Genomic DNA, 14,769 nt, shown 5'->3' with positions numbered 1-14,769 from the left:
CTCTTCAGGTCTAACAGTAGTTGTCCAGCTCCAGAGCTCGGTTAAGAGTAAAATGACTATATTTTTAGTGCATTGTCTAATAAGAATAGCTAAATTAAATTTATAGTAAGTTTAATCTGGACAGAGTTGTGATTTAGGAAAGCTCTCCAGGAAAGTTGTTGGTAGAATTTAATTTTAATTTTGGCTTTGTCTCACTAGCTGGATGGCTTTGAATATTATACTAGTTAGGGTTGTAAGTGGACTTAGGGTAGGGCCTTGCCAATTTCGATTCATTGGCATGTGACCTAAGTATTTGTGGAATGGGAGAGTGAACTCTTTTCTTTGTTCTTTTCCAGGTCTGTGAAATGGACATTTTTGAATGCTTGTTTCTATTGAGAGACAATTATTGTGCAATGTCCCCCCCTTTCCCTCCATCTGTCACTTCTTGGGAGGAATTTATATTTTGATACTGAGGAATTTAGAGTAAATTTGCAACTGTGATTCTCAAATTTTGGCTCAGAAGTATCCCTTTTTGGGGGAAGAGAAGACTTTTGGCTGAATGTCATTCTCCCTTGATTGGCTTCTGTGGCCTTGACAGCTTTGCAACTGGGTCAGTAAAAGTCCTTCAGGAGACCCAGCACTCCTGAAGTAAGGATATTCTCTAGGAAGTGGCAATGACCGGACTAGCCACAATTTGCACCTGAGACAATGATCTAGCCAAGAACCCAACGGAAGCACTTAGGGTTTGGAAAATAGATATATAAAATTTCAGGAAAATCAGGCTCAGATTTGGGGTTTCTTGTACATAAATACTTGGAATAAAAAAGGCCAGGGATTTTTGGTGCCAATGAATATTATATTTCTGGTTCTCTGCCTGCTGTTCCCCTTCAAATCATAAACTTGCTTACTAACAATACAGGTTTCTGGTTAAATTTTAGTGTTTTTCTGGAACATAATTATAGTTTGGATCTAACTAAGGAAATTTGCCCTTTTTTATTCATCTAGGGATTAAAAGGCCATCCTTTCTATGAAGTTTGTTTAATGTTTTGATGGACTTGGAATGAAAGGAGCATTTCAAGGTTATGACACAATCAGTTTGTCATGAGCAAAATTAGTGTCCTAAAGGAAATTTCTGTAATAAAATATAATTGTATCATGAATTTTAAGTGGGTGAGTTCTAAATAGTGAATGAGTTTCCTGTGATTAAAGGAGTGATTATCTACTTTGCCTGATAGTCCTTTGAACATCCTTGATTTTAAGAATTTCTTTTCAGGAGAGAACAGAACTGAGGTCACCAGAGGTGGGAAAGAGGGAGGGGGATGGGAGGTAGGAGAGGAATTGGTAAAGGGCCATGAAAAATGATTACATTGTGTACACTAATTATTCTCAGTACACTTATTATTCTAATTTCAGCATCACATATTGCTCACAGGTATTGATATTCAATCTGTACCCCACAGATATATACAATCAAATATATTTCGATTCAAAGAATAGTTTCCTCAACATCACTAGAATTTTTTCAAATCTCTGTGTCCCTTTCTGCTACTTTCGTTGCCAAGTGACCATTGGTGCCATTGAGTACAGGCTCTTTTAACTATTTTTAGCCTTAGGCAAGGACAGCCCCGAAGCTGGCTGAGTTATGAAGTGAAACCAAGACATGTGGTATTAGGTTCATATCATTAGGTTTGAACTCTGACCATTTGTCTTGCCTGTGTCGCCCCTCTAGCTGGCTAGGGTCAGCCACACTTGCCAGTTTGTTTAGGAATTTGTTCAGCTTTACTTTTTATTTTTTAAGCTTTAATATTGATGTATTTCCAAGTTAGTGAACATAATAGTTTGCAGAGTAAACTGCAAAGAATCTGTGGAACAGTGTGATTCAAATCCCACATCAGTGCTGCTGTTCCCTTCGTGCTGTTGGTGGTGTGGAACTTGTGCACTAGGTAAAATTTAGAAGGTACTGGCATTAGGCATTAGTTTCCTTTTGCTGCCATACAAATTACCACAGCACAGTGGATTAGAAAACAAATTTATTGTCTTACAGTTCTGGAGGTCAAAGGTCTGAAATGGGTTTTACTGGGCTTGGATGGAGGTGTTAGCAGGGCCCTGTTCTCCCCAGAGGTTGTAGAAGAGAGCCCATTTCTTCGACTCTTTCAGCTTCTGGAGGTCACCCACATTCCTTGGCTTGTGGACCCTTCCTCCATCTTCATGGCCAGTGTAACATCGTCAAATCTTTCTCCTTCATTTCTGCTTTTGTTCCTATGTGCCCTTCTCTCTCTCTTTTTTCATTGTCACATTGCCTTCTTGTACTCCGACCCTCCTACTTTCTTTCTTATGAGGATGTGATTATATTGGGGCCATCTGGATAATTCAGGACAATCGTCCTATCTGGAGATCCTTAACTTAATCATATCTGCAAAGATCTCTTTTTCCATGTACGTTAATGTGGTCACAGGTTTCAGGGATTAGGACATGAACATCTTTAGGGGGCCATTTTTCAGTCCTGTTACACATTAGAATACAGTTCTTTATTCTTTATTTCTTTTTAGCTCTTGCTTTCATACATTTCCTCAAACTGTCCTTGGAAATCCTTGAAACACGTACTCTGTGCTGTATTGTTTGGGTGAAAATGTGTTAATAAAAAATCTGCAGTTTTACACAATTGGAAGAGATATTGTATATTTCACTGTGAAATTTAAGTTGGTGAAAAAAGAATTTAAGTCTTTGAGGGTAGAAAGAATATCTTTGAGTCTTGAATCTTCCACCTAATGGAATGTCAAAGTTACCATAGGTGCTTGTCAAAACTTGCTAAGTGACAAATGTGATTCTTAAGTTATTGATCTGCCACACTTCTTGGGTGTTTAATCATTTTAACAAGTGCTCTGGTCTCCCCACCCCCACCCCCCCACCGTGGTGAGGTATTGCCCAGCAGGTATTTGGGTTACCATGGTCTTCCAGGCTTCAATTTTCAAGAGTTCCTGTTCCAGCTCCTTTCTTTGTTCTGGCCAGGGGGTGGCTTCTCCAGTTAACTACTGTTCCACAATACACCTGAATCAGAGTCCTGTTTGGTGTTTGCCCTCTGAAAGATGCAATCTGAGGCTAATGTAAGCAAGATGCCATTGGCTCTTTGTCCCTTCTCTCCTTTTAGTCAAATTCCTTATGCCTCACCACAAATGAATAAAATATGTTCACAGAGTCACAAGACTTATGAACACAGAGAACCAGGTTTGCCTTAGAAGTATAGGCTACCATTTTTTTTTTTTTTTTTTTTGGCAGTTGGCTGGTACAGGGATCCAAACCCTTGACCTTTATGTTACCAACACCAGGCTCTAACCAACTGAGCTATATAGACTACAATTTAGATATAAAAACAGTCTTCAGATACACTGACCTTTAAGTCAGTCTCACATGAAGTTTTATTGTGGCCTTCATCATTGCTATTTAATTCTGTTGTCTCTTTGTCACTCTTTTTGCATGTGAATGAAGGAGAGAATTAAAGTACTATACGATGCAACTGAAATCCAAGTATATTATATAGTCGCTGTAAGGCATAAACCTGAAACAGCTCAGAAGTTTAGCCCATGTCAGGTGAGCCACCTGTTGACAAGGCAACCTCAGACCTGGGACTGGTTACAGGTAGGAAGTGGTTGGGACACCATAGCTGGTTACTTTGATAGTTGCGTTTGTTCATATAATTCCTTAACTAAGAAAGGATGGGATCACTTTCATCTAAGTGTGTAAAGGGAGATTTGTGAGTTTTCAGACAAGGGTAAGATAACCTAAAGATGTGGATTGATTGGATGTATGTTTTATTCTTTATCAGCTTTGTGTCCCAGGCGGGGCACATTACCAGGCACTGAGCTTTGGGAGAGCAAGGCGGGCATCTCATTTACCATTGTGTTCTCATACCTGGTACTCGAGAGTCTTTTGAATACATAAATTGAAAAAAGAAACTATTTTAAACGTGTACATTTTTATTTACAGCTGCTGCTGAAGGAAAAGGCAGAAGCGGGGAAGACTTTTTCCAAAAGGTAAGTTGCTTTTTACTCTTGCCTTGGCGATAAGTGAGGGGAAACATACCTGTCACAACAGCTACACTCGAGCCCCTGAAAGCTCCTCTTCCGTATGAAGGAGAAAAGATTTTGATAATTGAGCTGGAACCACTAAGTGTGAGTGAGAAAAGGGAGGGATACTGTGTGGGACTTAATCATTCTAAGAAGGTTCCTTCAAGGGGTAAGTCTAATGAAGTATTTTTTTGAAGGCAACAAGGCAGTGAGGGCTGCCAGATTAGTTTCTCTTACAGAAGTCAGCAAAGTGTCATCCTGATTATCTTATTTTACTGCTGTTCTCAATTTCCGCCTTCCCCAGACACATACCTGGCCTGGGAGGTGGAGATCAGCATCCCTCACAGCTTTCCTCATTTCCAGTGAGCATGGCTGTGGGCAAGATAATATAATCGAGCACAGAGGCCCCTCTAGACCTGCTTGTCCACGATTGGTAACCATGCCCCTCCTGTCCCTGCTGTCCTCTGAGAGTTTTGACCTTCAATGAGGCCCGTCTGGCCAGACCTATGTATAAGGAGAAATAGGAAGTAAAGCTGATTGAGAAATAATTATGAGAAACCGTGAAGGCTAATCAGCTTTATTTCTCAAAGTGAGTGTTTTATACAAGGGAAGATGCCTGTCCTTTCAAAGAGATCGACTTGAGTTCATGGTCTTCTATCTTTTGTTCAGTTGGGTCTTTTGTATTTGGGTCCTTGTGTTGTGATCCAGAAAGTAGGTGTGGATTAACAGCCATACAGGTGTTCTAGAGGAAGGGAAGCGTGAAAACAGCAGCGACTGTAGATGAGGTTAAATGACACTTGAGAGGGTCACTAAGCCTTGGGGAAACACCCATGTGGGACCATAGTTGGCTTTTTATAAGCCTTTTCATTCTCTTGCCACCTTCGTGGTTTGCTTTTTTTTGTCAGCTTTATCATCATTCATCTGCATTTCCTTCTAAGAATATTAAAAGCAAATATTTTGGGGCTGATACTTATATTACCACTTCTTCATTTTGAAAGTATTTATTTATCACCTGCTGTGCGCCACACACTGGAGAGACCAAAATGAGCCAGGCATGGTCCCTTCCCTAAGGCAATATGTGATGTCTGGTGAGATAGTCACATAAATAGATAGCAGGAGAGTCTGGGGCCAAAGAGGATTAAGCACTTTACTAGGACTTTGGGAGATTAGAAAGGACTTCTTGAGGCCTTAGAAGAGTAGAGGTTAGCCAAGTGAGGAAATCTTGGCTATGCTGGACAGGGAATTCTAGGCAAAGAAACAGAATGTAAGAAGACTCAGAGGTGGATGAGTTCATGCAGCATTCATGCTTCAGACATTTGGCTGGCACACGACATCTGAGAGGTTTATAGTGCCAGATGATGTACACTGTCCTATGTGATGAAGTGCCTTCCTTGTATGGGAGATATTTCCTTAAGGGATTTAAATTTTAAAAAGTTTATAAGTGCTGTGCTGACCAAACAAAATAAGCCAGACCACTACCCTTGCTTTAGGCTTATGCTGTTGAAGTTCATCACTATGCTTGAAGCCCCTGTCTTGGCATTATCTGACATTGGTTAATATCAAACTTTTATTCAGTATCTGGGCATTTCAGAATGTCCTGCCTGTAGCTGGGGCAGGCTTGCCAGCAAGGGTAAGAAAAGAGAAGAAATAGCTAAGTACCAGAAATCATAGATTTGCCTTGGGTTGGCTGTGGTGGTACGAATAGGTGACATTTGTGGAAAGATTTTTTTCTTCGTTGTAGTTCTGTAACTCACAGAAAGATGTAAAACTGTTCAACTTTGTGTGATTCAGACGTTTTAAAAGCTGAATCAAAACACGGTGTATATGGTCATAAAGGACTTTCATTCTTAGAAGATTTGCTAATATTTATCACTCGTTGCAGAGCCATGTATACATTCCAGCAGCTTAAATGGAAACACATGTTGGAATCCACGAACATGTGTGCGTCCCATGAACGATGAGTTGGAATCATAGTTTCCATTCTTGGTTACAGGTTAATGAGGTCTCTGAGTAACTAAAAGGAAGGAAGTAGTTTTCATCTCCTCATTCTCTTCTTCACTTCAATAGAAAGTACCTTCTTGATAGACAAATGTCCATGTATAATTTTGGATACTCATTCTGGAAAAAACAAAAAACAACAAAAAAACTTGTGACTTAGTAAAAAGCAAATATGCCAAATTCCGGAGGAGTAATTTTCAGTGTTTTCACCAGGTGGAAGTAGACATTGTTACATCTACAGTGGAGTGAAGTAATGGGGGAAGTATTGATTTGTCCTCCAGGAACTTTCATTCAGTCATGCATACTCTAGTTTCACTTAATGATGTTTTGGGTAACATTTAAGATCAAGAAATAGGCCTCACTGCTGCTTACGAGCATCTTTGAAGAAGTACCCTTCTCTTCCCAGAGTTGTGCAGATATGAAGGATCTGTATGCTTATTATTGAATTTTTTTGGTGTTGACTCTGGGGTGTGTATGACAAAAATCAAAACCTCTCTTTAGCTGAGTTTAAAGTTCAACTACCCTAATTACTTAAAAACATTTTCAAAGTCTAGAAGGATACCTACTCAGCTTTGTAGTGGCTCTCTCTAAAGTGGGGATTGAAGGAGTGTGAGACTTTTATATGTCACTTTATTATTTTTTGTACCATAAAAGTATATGTAAAAGTATAACAATATGATTATACTAATTAAATTATGCTAATTTCAATAATTATCCTCATTAAGGTTTTTGAGTTAGAAAAAAATAGTTAAAAATATCTTCCAGACTAAGAAAGAGTCTAGATTTTAGTTCAACAGATAGTAAGATTATCAAATACACTGTCTCAAATTTTGAAACTATTATAGTAGTTCAACAGAGAGTCAAAGTTATTGTTTCTTCTGGAGATCTACCTGGTTTTCTATACACTATTTTACTGCATGTATTTCAAGTGTTTTATTTCTCAACACTCTATTAGAGTAAAAGGCTAAGCTGTTATCACAGAGAAACACAACAATATAGTGGCTTAAAGAACAGAGTCTTTTGTTTTACTCTCATGTAACATTCTAAGGAAGGTATTCCAGCTTGGTGAGTCTCTAACTACCATGCTGTCAGTGCTGAGACGTGGCTGAGCTGTTCCTTAAGGCATGGACCTCATCTCCATGTTAAAGCTGGGTCACCACCATGTCCAAATGTGAGCTGTTGAGAAAGAGGAGAGGACTGCCATGGTTGTAAGGCCCAGCCTGGATGTGGCATATGTCACTTCCTCTCACGTTCCATTGGAGAAAACGTAGTTATGTGGCCTTACCTAACTGCAGTAATGAGGGGAAGGGAGAGGCTGGGACATTTGGAGAAAAAATTGATTTTGCAAGCACTATCCACCAAAAACCACATTGTTAGGGAGAAAAATGTACGTGGTCAAAGTGTAATGTCTTTGTATGTCATACTTTGAAACCTTTGTATCAGTTTAATAGGGCTGCCATCCCATAAACTGGGTGGCTTAACCATGAGAAATTTGTGTCACAGTTCCGGGAGACTAGAAGTCCAAGATCATGGTGTCAACAGGATTGGTTTCATAGATTTTAACTGCCTAATCATTTATACTAAGCATGTTATTTCTAAATTGTCTGGAATGAATATATAATTGACATGCAAAAAAAGAAAAAAAATCAGTGATCCTGCCTTTGAAAGAGAACTATTTATATATCCTTAGACTTTTAAAATGTATATTAAAAATGTGTATAAAGAGGTTCTTAATATTTTCTGATTGATGGGATTATAAATGAAACTATTTGCATTGGATATATCCCAAAATGTTTTTCTGTGTTAAAACTTTGTGGAGTTGTCTGGTAACTGTACTTTTTATTCTTTGGTTCTAACTACACTTAAAAAAGAGGGAATGGATATACTTTATCAATATTCTCTCTGGTTCTTTGTCCACTCCTAATGGCAGTTCCATCTAATTGAAACACATGGAAGCAATCTTCCAGGTTTTTTACAATTCTTTGGGCAGTCATTCATGGCTTACTCACTGTCTGTCCTATTTCCTTTTAATCAGTTCTTTTTTCCTCTCTCTTGTGAAATGATTATGGTTAGATCTTGGAGAGGAAAATGTGTTACAGTATATTAGGTGGGGATGGGTACAGTGATTGTGTTACAAATGTGACTCATCAAAGCAAAATACTTTAGGAATCTGTAATCCCTGGGGCTGCAGAAGACAAAATCCAGTCAGCATCATAACTGATGAAGACCAAGTTTTCCATTGGATTGGGTTATGTATAGTATTTCTCCACAGAGTACACGTCGCATATTTTAAATGTAGGGACATTTTATACTCTTAAAATATGTCAGATATTTATTTGGCAAACTGCCCTATAAACTATGGCTTGTCTTAACAGTAAGACTAACATAAATGAGGTACTGGTTGGTGGCTGATGTGGTATATTTTCATTACTCTCACACCCATCCTTTTTAGGCAAGCAGATTACCTTTGGCATTTTAAGACTGAAAGGAGCAAGTGTTGTCTTCTAGGTAAGATTACTGGGAGGAATATTTGGCTTCTTCCCTACCTCAAAATGAGTAAATGAAATGGTCTTAGATGGGTACTACTTGAATCTTTTTTTATTGGGGTACAACAAAGATGAAAAAGCTGTATCTTCTTTTTCCACCGGCCATTATTTTGAAATGTTGAGTGGATCAAATTCCTCTAGTAATAGAAATAAGTTTTGGTTTAATTATTTAAAAGTGAATTCAATTAACTATATTCCATGAATGTATGTTTTCTAACACTGAATCTTTATGTTAAAACATAAAAAATCAAATTTGATTTAAATAAGGATATTTTAAAGCTTTAATTTTAGTATTTTCTTCAGTAGGTAATACATTTACATGGTTCACAATTCAAATGTATGAAATGGTGTACAGTGAAGAGTATTTGATGTCATGATGGTTTCTGAAGGTTCACTGAGAGGACTCTGCAGCATTACAGTGTCAATCCCAAACTCAAGTAAAGATTATCACCAATGGATGTCATTAGTAATGGACACTTAGCCTTAAAGCTAACATTCAGGGATATGGAGTTCTTAATACACGACACACATGATGGTCCTGAGATTTTTTTCAGTGAGAGAATCTGTGAGCATGGTTCTCTCATACCACTGTCTAGGGAGGGATAACTGGCCACTTATAAGACAGAAAAAAGGAATGCCTCCCAACCCCCACTCCCCAAGGTTCTCTGATCATCTTCTAGAAAGTTTTTAAAGATAAAAATTGGTCCTATTTTTACATCTTATGATTTGCTCTCTGACTTCTACAAGAGTCTAGTAGATAAGGGCTAGTAAGAGAAGATTAAGAAAAAAGACTGACTTGCTCATCATCCACTTTTCTAGTGTTCTGAGTTCTGTCCTTGTGTTCATTTGAACACAGAAGCCTGGGTGTTGAACCTGTATTTTCTTAGCATGTTGTAGAGTCAGTCACCTGCATCAAGTTGCACCACAGTGGTGTATTCTTGGCTTTTACTTTGGCAGTCATTTCACACAACTGCTTTATGAAAACCACATTTCCTATTTTATTCCTCTTTCTGGAACCATGGAAGCAGGGAATGTCACTAAGATTCTTTTAAAGTGTATGTTTTAATGGTAGTGAATGTAACCTAATTGCTACTATGTTTTTCTAAGTGAATAATAATCTTAAATCAACATCTGATGAGAGTTTAGTCATTATTGATTAAAATGATCTCTCTTCTTGAAACCAAACTCTCAAAACATTGGATTATAAAGAAAATCTAACTGGATTCATGAAAATAGGTTTTTTAAGAAGGGTGACAAAGCAGGACTCTGGATTACTGACTTACAGTACAAGCGACCATGGAATGGCCCAGTTAAGGGATTTATTGGTGTTAGTTTAAAAAGGCTTGTGTATTATTTTGTAAAATGCTTTCCTTGTATGGATTAAATATCTACCTTTATTCCAGCAGTTGTCAGCATTTCCCTTAACTGAAAGATCTGGAGGATACAAACTTCTTTATTTATGGTTGATATTAAGATTTCAGAAGTATTTCCACATTATACATAAAAAACAAAATTACACTAATAGACTGATAATGTGCAAAATATAAACATTTCTGTGTGGGTCTGAAGCCATTTTTGCAGATAATGGCATTAACTGTTTTTAAGAAAGGATTAAATTTTATTAATTTCCATCACAGGAGCTTTGTATTTGCTTTGGTAGTCTGTATGTGGGTGTGTCGGTGTATATATATTTAATTATGTCTTTTCATTGTAATGTGATTTAAATTGTTTTTATATCTTAGAGGGGCATAGGACAAATTCAGTCTTCTTACATAAAACATTAGCAGAGATATGTCTGAAAACCAATGTAAAACTGTATTTATTATGGCAATACTATAATAATTAAAATTAAATTAAAAAATAACCTAAATGCTCAAAAATGTAGTGTTTGAAATATGGTATATACAAACATTGGATTACTAACTGTGCAGGCATTAAAAATCTTGCTTTTTTTTGCAAATATTTAATGACTTGGGAAATTGATTACTATATACGTACAAAAATTAGGACAAAAAGTATATAAATACCTGGACTCAAATATATATATATATATTATTTATTTATTTATTATTTATTTATTTTTATGCATGCTTAGAAAAATGACCGGGAAGAAATTATGCTAAAATGCTAACAGTAACTGTGTTAGTGGGGAGATTATGGATGTTTTTTATTTTTTATCTGTACTTTATTACGATGAACCTGTTACTTTTACAACCAGGATTAACAACAACTGCTGTCTTATGGAGAAAAGCAGATAATAGTAGCTACAGTAGTTTGCAGTTGCCCGTGATTTATAAATTGTTGCCAATTTATAGGAAATGCAGTATTTTTGTTGAATGAAGTGTAAGAAGTCAGACCTCTGATCAAGTACTGAAATTTCTTCTGTATCACCTACAACAGTTATAAAGACAAAACAGGTCTCAGATATATACAAGGTAGATCATTTTTAGGCAGTGCTAGTATTTAGAAAATGTCCCCCCTCTTTCCTTCATTCATTTGCCCTTATTTTGCCATTCAGAGGCATAAAAAATTTTGAAAACGGTTGTTATGTCTCTATGTCTTCTCTTCTTCAGACTAAAGATATTTATTTTCGTTTTTATTATATGACTTACTTTTCAGACCCCTCATCATTCTTTTCACTTTCAGTAGCAAGATCAATGTCCCATTTTAAATGTGGCAACAATATCAGGGTACAGTATTTTGGATATAGCCTGACCAGTACAGTTACAGCGAGGCCATAATATCTGCACTATGGATGTGATGCAGAAGTACCTAAAGATTATAGAAGCTTCACGCGCTGCTGAATTAGTCACAGACATGAAGAATCGACATTTCTTGCCATTCTTTATGTAATTGAAGATCAAGGGTGGGCTCCAATGTCATTGCTGGGTACCTACATAAAATAAGTATACTCCTGATTTCAGATAGGAGGTAAAGGCCTCCATAGACATAGCTGACATGCTCTGCCTCTCAGTCAGAGACCACATGGCAGATGTGGTGGCCAGAATGTAAGAGTGTGGAAAGTATCACTCTTGAAGATTTCACTTGGTTTGGACTTGACAGTCTCCTATAAGATTTTTTTTTCTTCACTCTGGGCTCTATAGGTTACTTGGAGGAAAGTACTCAGCCATAGGGTGACAGTTCATAAAAGGATGAGATTGGTGCAGTGCCTTATAGTCTGGCTCAAGTGACACTTAGTAAAGAACTTGAAGCTTTACTGATTTAAAATGGTTTCAAGAAAATTGATATACTTTAAAGCTGGTTGGTGTGTGTGTGTGTGGGGGGGGGTGCGGGTTTCTTTCTTCTAGACAAGAATATTTTGATTTTTTCCCCCCCTAAGCTTAGACAGCTAGTTGGAGGTAGCCAGGACTTGAAGAGGGATTTTCTTCCTTTATGCTTGACTATAGTTATTAAAAGATAAATGTTTTTCTTGAAATCAGCAATTATCACACTCTGTTTGGTGGGCTATGCTTCTATAGTGAGCGAAATTCTACGTAAGCTGAAAGCTTTGCTAAGTAGGGCTCTGAGTTAGGGTCATTGTTGTGTATTAGAGGGACAACCAAAAGGCTGGAGGCAAATTAATACAGTAAAATAAATGCTACGAATTTTGTGTTCTTTATATTTTGGTTAAACAGTTGGATTCCAAAATCACGTTAAGTTTGGTTGTTCTGAAATTTGTTCCTCTGATACTTTACTTTTTAAATTCTATCTAGGAAACTTACAGTAATGATTTGTCATCCCATGAATTGGTCCTTTCTTCAAGTTTGGGACTCTTTCTGTTTTTAAAGAATAGTGTTTTGCATGAGGGGTTAATAATTTTACATTTAGATGAAACTCATTGCTTTAGATTTGTTCTTTGGCTAATTCAACTCTCTTACCTTGCTTTTGTCTCTGAATAGTACTTTTTAATTTGTGTACTTTGTAGTTCATGTGATCATAGTTCCTGCCTTCCCACATGAAAAAGGAGAGGAGCAGGCCTGTTTTGCACCACCTATCTCTGCTTCCTTGCTCTTCCAGCCACAGCTGTTTGGGCCAAGATGTGGGCACCTGACCCATAGTGAGCCTTCTGTATACAGTGGATGTGACCTGTGTGACAGGCTGTTAAATTCACCTGAGCCAGACAGACTTGTCTCTAGTGACTTAGGAAACTGAGACCTAGAGTGGGAGCAGAATGGGAAAGGAAGAAGCCAGGCACAGCAGTGTTGGCCATGGGAAGGCCGGAGTTAGGAGGAGGGGAAGCCATGGGTGAGCAGTGGAAACCCATCCGAGGAGGAGAACCTGGAGCACAACACAGAGAGAAGAAGATGTGCTTAGTGAGAGATGCGCTCACCAGCCACCACGGTTTGTGATGCTTTTCAGGTTCCAATCTACAGGTGTCCCTGGGATTCTTCTCTTTTCCTGATGTCGTCGGGAAACTCTACAAGGCCTAAATCAGGAATCAGACTGAAATACATAAGAGTTACTTGGATAATTGCGCAATCACTCTCTCTTCAAAGGACTCACACTTTGACAATTTGGTGTGGGTAGAGTAGTTTAACGCCTCAATGAGTCGCTCAAATTAAGTTATACCTTTAAAGGAGCAATGCTCGTTAGATAAGACATGACATTTTCCTAAAATCTGTCACTTAACATATGTACGTAGCAGCAGTACCACAGTATGTTTTAAAACATTAGACTACACTATACAATGTGAGATGAACTCTGTCTGTGTAGAACCTGTATGCTACATAAGAATAATATTCTGCTTCGCTCTGTGTTTCTCTGTTAGCCAGGTGTCAGCTTTCTTCAAGAAATAATAGGGTCATTGCTGGTTAATAGGTGGGGAAAACAAGTACTGTCCTTTTTATTTTTCAGATGGACTTTGTTAAGGGCTTTTATCCGATACATCAGGATTTCTTCCTTCTCTTTGGCCAATGGCATTAATATTGTTTTCGTCAATATTATAGTTTTTGTGGGAAGCTTGTAGCAAGCCAACATGCAGAGAGGTTAGTACAGCATATAAACATTTTCTGTTTTTCTTAATAATGGTTAAGGAGAACACTTTGTTACTTTATGCCTCTCTAAGTAACATGATCCTTGAATTAAATTATTAGATATCCTGAATGTTACTCCCTCATTTTGTGTGTTTAGCAACTGTGGCTTGTCCTGAGCTGGCTCTTCTGCAGTTTTTATTTCTTTTTATACTCTTTTTGAAAGGATCTATCTTTTGGCCTTTTAAGTGATGGAAAAATAAATTTCATTACCTTTCTACTTCTTTTTTCTTTGGTGAAATCAAAGTGGTTTGCAGGTATGTAAGTATGTCTTTTCTTACTTAGGATTTACTAATTTTGTCCTTTTGTCACCCTAGGTTATCATCCAGTCATTCAGATTTTCTGCTCCTTAATGTCTAAAGTGATGATAGGTATGGAGTGAGGGAATTTAGTCATACATGAAACAGACTGTAGGCAAAATATAGAGACTTTTGTGTTTCCTCTTTAGTTTTCTTTCTTGAGTTCACCGTCAATTACTTTTTTGAAAGAAGAAGAAGAAAAAAAATCCAGCTCCAATTCCCATATGCCTGATTACCAGGCAACTTTAATCCCCTGTGAGTAAGAAAACTTCTAACTCAGTTAGTTTGGAGTTGTTTTTTTAAAAAGAACTTTGTCCTGTTATATTCTTTACGGCATTTGCTAAGACAGTGGTCTGCATTCTTGTGTCAGTCAGTAGGAGGTGCTGTTTGAGAAGCTTCAGGCTGCGTTCCCTGGGTTGTAGATTTGGGGAGCCCTAAACTTTTCCTGGCTTCAGCCAGTACGTTGAGATAGGTGTTAACAAAATTGAGGAAATAGTGTTTTTCAGTACTTAATTGGAACACGAATATATGGTTCTTCTCATTTGAGTATCACTTTGCTTTGTTATCCTTTCCGTACGTTAACAATATGATGAGCTACCTCAGAATTGGGGAACCCAAAAACTCGCCTGCTCTCTTCAGTGTTCCATGGCAATAGTAAAGAGGAAGGCATTTTGACTTTCAAACAGCTTTTATTCTCAAGGGAAAAGATGCTTAGAAGAAGGAGAGTGAATGGGTATGTGGAGACTTCACAGAGATGCTAAGGACACCATTTGTGAGACTCTACTGCCCTTCTTATGAGCCAGACACTGTACCAGGTAATAACCATAGACGGGTAACAGTGGCCGTATGGCTC

At 37.7% G+C, this 14,769-nt stretch overlaps 1 protein-coding gene across 5 annotated transcripts in view; it reads left to right on the top strand.

The window, feature by feature from the left end:
* Nucleotides 1-14,769, top strand: part of BICC1 (BicC family RNA binding protein 1) — a 261,573-nt gene that overhangs the window by 82,019 nt on the left and 164,785 nt on the right. For all 5 annotated transcript variants that reach the window (XM_063103077.1, XM_063103079.1, XM_063103076.1 and 2 more), the window contains exon 2: nt 3,964-4,010. In XM_063103077.1, the coding sequence (XP_062959147.1) occupies nt 3,964-4,010 (47 nt within the window). The remainder of the gene's footprint in view (nt 1-3,963; nt 4,011-14,769) is intronic.

The sequence above is a fragment of the Cynocephalus volans genome, chromosome 7, assembly GCF_027409185.1.
Source record: "Cynocephalus volans isolate mCynVol1 chromosome 7, mCynVol1.pri, whole genome shotgun sequence".
Taxonomy (NCBI): domain Eukaryota; kingdom Metazoa; phylum Chordata; class Mammalia; order Dermoptera; family Cynocephalidae; genus Cynocephalus; species Cynocephalus volans.
The sequence above is the reverse complement of the archived record's forward strand: the minus strand, read 5'-3'. Positions and strand labels throughout refer to the sequence as shown.